The sequence below is a fragment of the Hipposideros armiger genome, unplaced genomic scaffold, assembly GCF_001890085.2.
Source record: "Hipposideros armiger isolate ML-2016 unplaced genomic scaffold, ASM189008v1 scaffold_1001, whole genome shotgun sequence".
Lineage (NCBI taxonomy): Eukaryota > Metazoa > Chordata > Mammalia > Chiroptera > Hipposideridae > Hipposideros > Hipposideros armiger.
The window spans coordinates 63,028-71,328 of record NW_017732351.1 but is presented as its reverse complement, the minus strand read 5'-3'; the positions used below and the strand labels follow the sequence as shown (position 1 = coordinate 71,328).

At 31.0% G+C, this 8,301-nt stretch overlaps 1 protein-coding gene across 1 annotated transcript in view; it reads left to right on the top strand.

Annotated features, from left to right (window-relative positions):
* Positions 1 to 8,301, top strand: part of UBA6 (ubiquitin like modifier activating enzyme 6) — a gene marked incomplete at its 3' end in the record, with an annotated part of 83,842 nt that overhangs the window by 20,480 nt on the left and 55,061 nt on the right. The window contains 6 exon segments of the mRNA XM_019631458.1: positions 3,650 to 3,744; positions 4,259 to 4,304; positions 4,916 to 4,964; positions 5,298 to 5,420; positions 7,223 to 7,346; positions 7,817 to 7,851. Coding sequence (XP_019487003.1) covers positions 3,650 to 3,744; positions 4,259 to 4,304; positions 4,916 to 4,964; positions 5,298 to 5,420; positions 7,223 to 7,346; positions 7,817 to 7,851 — 472 coding nt within the window.

Here is an 8,301-nt window from a genome sequence, read left to right as displayed (position 1 = left end):
ACTGATATTAAAGAATTTGTATCTGTTTTTGCAAATAATGACTCAGCTAATCATTTAGAATTAATTTGTTAATTAATTTTGGGATCCATGCAATAGAGGATTGTGGTGATGGGTCAAACTTTGAGGATACATATAAAATGAGAGCCACTGGGTATCAAGGATTAAGTAAATAAACAAAACCCACATTTTGTCCCAAAAATTCTTTGGGCAGAGAAAGAATATTTGGAGTGGCTGTTTAGGAAACATACATATATATGGCCTGTGGGGAAAAAGGGCTTACTGTTTATTCAATTTTTTTAAATAAGCAAATGGTTCAAAAACAATAAAAACCAAATGTTAGTAGTGAAAACTTTTCTGCCCACCTGTGGCTCCCCCTCAGTTATCACCCATTTGCTGTTCTTAGTTTGTGTGTCTTTCCAGGCTTTCCTTCTGCTTGTTGACGTACAGTATGGCGTATTGCATATACTTCTGCCCTTTGCCTTTTCATGAAGCAAAATATCTGGATGATATTTTCACATCAGTAATGGCAGAACATTCTTTTTGGTTTTTTCCTATAAATTTTCTTTTATGGATGCATAGCATTTCATGATATGAATGAGTTTGTATCACAGTATAATTTTAATTTGCGTTTTACATATTATGAATGAGAGTAAGTATCTTTTCTTAAGTTTTAGAGCTGTTTGTTTTTTCTTTAATGTGAATCATCTATCCTATGCTCATTTTCTGTTGACTTGTTTGTTGATTATCTCCTTAAAAGTTTCTTGGAACTCTTAAAATATCGGGCATATTTGTCCAGTTTTTTCATATAAATTACAAATACTTTTTTCTAGTTTGGCATTTGACTTTGCTTGTGATTGGTTTTTATGTGTGTATATAATATCAGACTTTAGAATTTTTTTTCTTTTATGGTTTTTATTTTGAATCATAATTAGAAAAGCCATCCTCTCTACAATGTTTTAAAGAAATTTTTCTCCCATGCTTTTATAATATTTTTGGCCTTTTTTTTGACATTTAAANTAAAAATATTATTACTATTGAAAACAATTTAAGATTCTTTTTAAGTCACTTTAAATCATTCCTGTGGGTAGTTATGTGACAAATTCACTAGATAGTTTTGTCTATTTATTTATTTTGCTTTGGATGTTTAGGGATTGCTTTTTAAATTTAATTTAGTTTTACTATTATGTGAGACAAAATTCAAAGTCAAATTTATAAAACAAAGTAAATTCAGGTAAGTCCAGCTTCTCTGTACCCTATTTCCTCCTTTCTTTATTAGGTCATTTCTCTTTTTTCATTGTATTTAAATAGAAGTAAATGCAGACATATGAAAATGAAAATCTGTATGTGTGTGTGTACATATTTATCCCTATCTGCTTTTCGTAAAGTACCATACTTTCCTCCACCTTGCTTTTTATCATTTAACAGCATATCCTGGGATTATCCCATAGTGATAAATACATGTATTTCATTCTATTTCTATAGCTACATTGATACTCTTTTCATGGATATAGCATTTATTATTATACCCAGTTCTTCATTGTGGATGTTTTGATTATTTCTAGTCTTTTGCTATTACAAATAATGCTGCAGTTAAGACTGTTGTACATGTCTTTTTATGTTATTCCCAGTGTGTCTTTGTGTTAGATTCTTAAAGGTGAGATTTTTCTATCAAAAGATAAATGCACATGTCATTTTGCTAGAGATTGGCAAATTCCTTTCCATTGAGATTGTGCTGCTTCACAGTCTCACAGTAACATGGGAATGCCTAATTCATCTCATTCTCACCAATAGAGTATATTGTCAAACTTCTGGATTTATGCCATTCTGACGAATGAAAAAGGGTACTTATAAAATTCTTGAGCTTACTTATTTTTTTACAGTGCCAAATGCGTTTCTTTTTTAGTATAATCCATGTTCATATAACTTGCCTCTTTTTTAAAATAAGATTTGTAGCCTATAAATAGCAAAAAAATTTTTCCAGTTATCTTTCTTACTTTGAACATGGAACATTGGGAAATGTTTATGTGAACTGTTAAAATTTTTGTATGTTGATTTATATAACATGCTACTTTCCTAAATTTAAATTCCCTTATTGCTCAAAGTAGTTTTTACATTAATTTTTCTGGGCTTCCAGATGTATATAGTCATTTCATCTAACTTCTCATCCTTTCCTATTCTTAAGCTTTTAATTACTTTCTGTTGTCTTAATTACACAGGATAATACTTTTAATACAATGTAAATAGTATTGGAGATAGTGAACATCCTTGCCTTATTCTTGATTTTAACAGATATTTTTCTCTTTTTTGAAGGCACTTACCATTCATGATTCAGAAAAATGCCAAGCATGGGATCTGGGAACCAATTTCTTTCTCTGTGAAGATGATGTTGTTAATATGAGAAACAGGTAAAGATAAGATATTGATGTATTATCATAGGATTTTTTTATTTGATTATTTATATTTGTCACATGTTTAATACATTCACATTGCTCCCTAGGAATTAATTTCTTTAAGATTGTTAAAGAAGGTCTTTATTAATTTCTGGATCATTAAAAGACTTAAGGCACTGGCAGCATGGAACTATAAGGGTGCACTTTGAGATTGTGGGTCTTACTATGGAATACAACAGTAAGCTACATGTCAAAATTGTATTATTATCCATAAATATAAATAAATCTTAGCTTCTTTCTTCTTCTACTGTTTATTAAATTTCCCTTGAAATTTTGTAACATTCAGCTTCTTCTAATGTCGTTCTTCTTGGCAAGTTTGAGAGATTCAGTATATTGAATGAAAGAATAGTAAATATCATTTATGTATGNTTAATTTCACATCTGCATATTAAAAAGACATACATTAAGAGTGTGTGTGTGTGTGTGTGTGTGTGTGTGTGTGTGTGTGAATTCCAAAAGAAATACTTGTAACCCAAGGGGTTCTGGAATTTTTTGTTATTTATACTGAACTCATCTGTCAAATGATTCTCATAAGAACCCATTGGAATGTCCATTGGATTAAAAGCTGGTATAGTATAAAGTGTATCACTGTTCTGTCAAATAAACCCTTATTATTGACTTCATTATTGCTTCTGACTTTTAAAAATTGTTAATGTGTATTTTTTAAAATTTCCATCCTGATACTACCTTGTGGCTATTAGAATGGATGCTTTAACAAGATCTTTTATATACTTTATCAGTTTTTATAGTTAAAGTAAATTTTTGAAAACTGCTTAATTTTAAGTGATCAGAACTCCAAGAAGGGAACCAATTTTTTGCTTCAGGGATCCTGTTTACGGTGAGAGACTTAAAGGGGAAATGGCAAACTCAGATGCTTACAGTGGCTGCTGAGGTAATAAGAGAAGCAGGATAGAAGTGTTGTTAAGTCTGGAGCACATAGCCCTCCCTATGTAAAGAGGAAACGTCTCAACTACTTCTGGGGAATGTGGACCCTGATGCTAAATCCATTAAGTTTTCATAATATGTTATATATTTGGTAATTAATTCAGAAAAATTTAAACGCTTTTCAAGTGATCCAAAAGCCTAAAACAGTCTATGGGTAGGATCTAGTTGCCCAGCTATTAGTTTGCAAACAACTTTAAAGGGATATATAATTTTGATGAAATAATTTATTGTTTTTTATTGTGTTTTACGTGTAGTCGACAGAGATATGTTCTTGGAGACACAGCAATGCAGAAGATGGCCAAGTCCCATGTTTTCTTAAGCGGTATGGGTGGTCTTGGTTTGGAAATTGGTAAGCAGTATTTTTATTCATAATTTTATATAACACTTTTGAGCAAAGTAATTTAAAGATTTTACTCCTTCTCCATGTATTATTTCTGTAAAGGAAATTAGATATAAAACCTTTATTTGATTTAGTTCTGATTCTTTTAACAAAACTACTTCATGATACTGTTATATTCTCCCACAAAGAATCAGTAATGACTGTCTTGCTTCTCTTTTTGTGATGTTAATAGTCATTAATGATTATTCTCTGTATCCATTAATTCGTTATGATAGAGCACATGTACATATATTCGTAACAACGTATCTGGAAGAATACACTAAAATTTTAAGAGTAATTATCTCAGTGTGGTGTGATTATGGAAATTTTTTTCTTTTTTGTTCATCTATTTTCTGAAGGACTTGTATTTCTTAAGTAGTCAAAAAGTTAAAATTTACTTGTCAGAGATAGGAACAAGCTCCGTGAAGACATATCTAATATACATTCCTAATAATAAGCTATTCCTTTTTCTTTTTCTTTGTAGCAAAGAATCTTACTCTTGCAGGAATTAAGGTGAGAAAATATCCTTGGTAAGAAGGATTGTTTGTTATGAACTCTTTTTTTTCTGTTTTCTTGCTCATCAGGTAGTGGCAATATTGTTTATACTTTGGCCTAATTATTGTTTCTTCATTTAGTAGCAAAATTGTTTTAATGCTCTACTTTCCTTTAAAAAAAATTTTTTTTATAGAAAATTTCAAAATTGTACAAAAATAGAATAGTTTTAACAAAACCCATGTGGCCATCATGCAGCTGCAATTATCAGCTTATAGACAAATTTGTTTCATGTATCCACTGGCCCCCAACAACCAAATTATTTTGCTGTGTCAGACACCTATTATATCATCCTTAATTATTTTAGTGAATAGCTCTAAAAGATAAGGATTCCTTNTTATATAGGATCATACATGTTAAAGTAAGAATTTTTCTTTATTATCAATAAAAATAACTGAACACGAAAACAATTTCTTTGCAGATTTAGAATGGAGAGTATGTTATAAAAATCACTTTCAATAAAACATTTATGATTCTGTGAAAGAATCTGACTTTTACCTTTCATGATTTTGATGTGCACTGTCAGTTCTTCAGCCCTTTTTCTGTTGACTCCACTCTCAGCTTTTATCTCTATTCTATTTCCTGTTAGCTATACTGCTTTTTATGAATGGACACTCCATTCTTTTCTAACACGAAAAGTAAGAATTCACTGCTAGACCATTAAACCAAGATACCTGTGTCTTACTGTTTTAAGGCAAGGTAGGAATTTTTGTTATTTAAAAATTATAGAATGTATGATTGTATTGATGTTACCTCTAATTTTGTAACACTAGATATATAGTCCCAAATACCAAAATCCTCCATTACTGACCCAATTTACAGACAAATTGTCCTATTCATGATTTACTTTATATCCCAAATGATATACTTAATTATAAATGAAATTGACATCAAAGGGCCTAAAGTAGTTGAGCTTTTTTGTTTTCTTCATATAAATAGATAAGCTTGAACTTGTCTTTATCATTTCACAGTTCATCAGTGCAGATATACATGGGATTTGGTCACGGTTGTTTTGTGATTTTGGTGATGAATTTGAAGTTTTAGATAGAACAGGAGAAGAACCAAGAGAAATCTTCATTTCAAATATAACGCAAGTATGATTGTATACGTATATTATTTTGTATCTGTATGATTGAGTTTTTTAAGTTGATGTGCATACTCTTTTTTAATAGGTGGTATTAGCAAAATATAAGATGCAATATTTGTCAGTTTTACAAGATTTTAAGGTAATTCATAAGGGAATTTTTTGTTAATTCTTGATTGCATTCTATTAAAGCTATTCTTTCTAACATTATTTAATAATTGATAGGTCAACATATGCTTATGTCATAAATTTTAATGTTGTTCTTTCATGTTCCTATGGGACATGAATTGTGATTCAATATTTGCTGAATTGTTTATTGTGTCAGGCCATAGATGTACTAAGTATAAGTCACCTGGCCCAACACTGTGACCCCAGGAAATGCACAGTTAAGTCTTCATAGACAAAAGCTTTCCTGATTTGTTATATTTCTAAAACATTATTTGGAAGAGGAAGAAAATTTAAGAATTAATTAATCTTCCAATCAAGAAGTCTGATTTTCTAACCACATTCTTTTGATACTATGTAAGTTTAATTTTTTGTTCCCTAAAAGAATTGGAAAAATCATGATTCATTTTTACCCTTTCTTTTTATTCGAAATCATTAACTTTATTTGCACTCTTTATAATCAGTTTACACTAAAGGTCAAAAGAAGCCAATATAAGGGAATGATAGTATACTTTGACCTAATAATGCTACTCTCTTTATGCTTTATTTTTAAACCCAATGTAATGTTGCGTTTTTCACCCCCTTTTTAAGAAAAATTCGTTGAAAAATTCTGTACCTACAGAATGGTTTATTATTCAGCCTTTTACCTTCTGTAGTTGTTTTTAGTTTGTTTCTGAGAATATCATACAGTTGGAATAAGCTCCAAGGGAGAGTATGGATCCTTGTATTGCATTGGTATTTGTTTGTATTGAATAATGCAGAAAATACGGAGGTTATCAATAAAGAATTAGATAATATCATAAATGGTCCCATTTAACTTATCTGCAAAAGAATTATTTCTCCTTCTTAATAAAGTCCTTATGAATTCTTTTCTTCTTGAGATAATTGCAAACATACATCACATTCATTTTATAAACATGTGTGTGATCGTGATTTTATTCTTTTCCAAATCATTAAGCAGCAAGAGAATTTTTAGAATCTACGCAATTATGAAAGAGAGAGAAAAAGATAATTCCATTAGAGTTCATGTAGATTAAATTATTATCACCTTAGTCAAGCATTGTGTAGGATTATATGCAATTAGGAAATTTCCAGGCCTTCGACCTATCTCATCCATCCTCTTTGGTGAGATAAGCCAATTTGTTTCTATTTTTATCCTGATAAGCTGGCCTACACAATATTTCTTTGTTTTCAAGTGTTGAGCAAGCTTTAAACTACCAGTTTCCTGGCTTTAAATCTCCATCCTGCTTTCTCACCTTTCTTTAATCTTCAAAGTTAGACTCTCATCTTTTATGTACATAGAGTTTCTTATAACATGACTTTAAAAGTTACATCGATAACTTCCAAGTGGTTTTTATAAATCACTAAAATATTTGAATCTATAAAATATTTGAACTCCTATGTGGAATCTCTGTCTCCCCCAAACATAGAAATTATACTTTAAACATTTACAATAAAATAATAAGTTGGTTACTATTTTGTGACAATTCCTTAATGGCTTGCTTTTACTAAGGAAGATAAAGAATGCTTGGAATTTTGGTTGTTTTGAGAATTTTATAATTACCTGGTACTTTTTGTGTGAGATTGGGAATTTGTACGAAAAGGAATACATGAACTTCTTTATTAGTACATTACTCTTATTTTTAGGCTAATCCTGGCATTGTCACTTGCCTTGAAAATCATCCTCACAAACTTGAGACAGGACAATTCTTAACATTTCGAGAAATTAATGGAATGACGGGCTTAAACGGATCTACACAACAAATAACTGGTAAGTTGATGTGTTTTATTAATTCATTTATACTTATCCATTATTCAGCACATTTATAGTTCTGACACTATACTTAGTGTTGAGAGCACAGCATCAACTCAGACAGACATGTTCCAGTTCTTGGCCTCAGAACATTCGATCCAAGTGAGGACTTGTTAACATTAGGCAGTGATGCTGTAACAGGCATTCTGGGAACTCTACCCAGTTTTGGTGCGGCAGCAATGCAGACAAGGTATCTTGATTAAAATTTGAACACATTGTTGGCTTAGTAAGGTGGTGAAAAGATGATTCTATACAGAGACAAATACTAAGAGACAAGACAGAATTCAAGGAACTAAAAGATATAATATGGCAGGGCTGACAGTGGGAGTTGAAATAGCAAGAGTCGTAAGACATTTAGGAGGAAGCTTTATGTCTCATATGGTAGGTAAAAGAAGATTCCGACACGGACAACTTATTTATTCACATAGGGAATGCAAGAAAGGGAGCAGGTTTTGGAGAAAAGGTAATGAGTACATTTTAGGCTTTTGGAGTGAGGTGGCAATAAAGTATTCAAGTGGAGATATATGTTTTTGTTCAGTTGCTTGGATGAAAGAAATGAATGGGTGTTACTGCAGACAAGTTTGTGGGTTTGTTGGAAGGAATCTGTTTTTTCAGCGGACTAAGAAGAGATCATTCATTGCACAAAGGAGAGGAAAGGTGCCAAGGCCAGAGATTTGAGGAGAATAAACATTTTAAAAAATAAAAATATTATTAGGCATCATTTAGGGCCCATTTAAAGTTAAAGATAATGAATTTATAACAGTGTTAGTCTGCATGCTTTGTGATTTTCCTCCAGCCATGTTTTAAGACTTAAAGACATTGCTAGACGTCTGTAACTCAAAGCTGGCATGTTTATACCTGTTCAGTTGAAATGTTTCAGTTTTATCTTTAGGGCATTTGAAAGTATAATTAT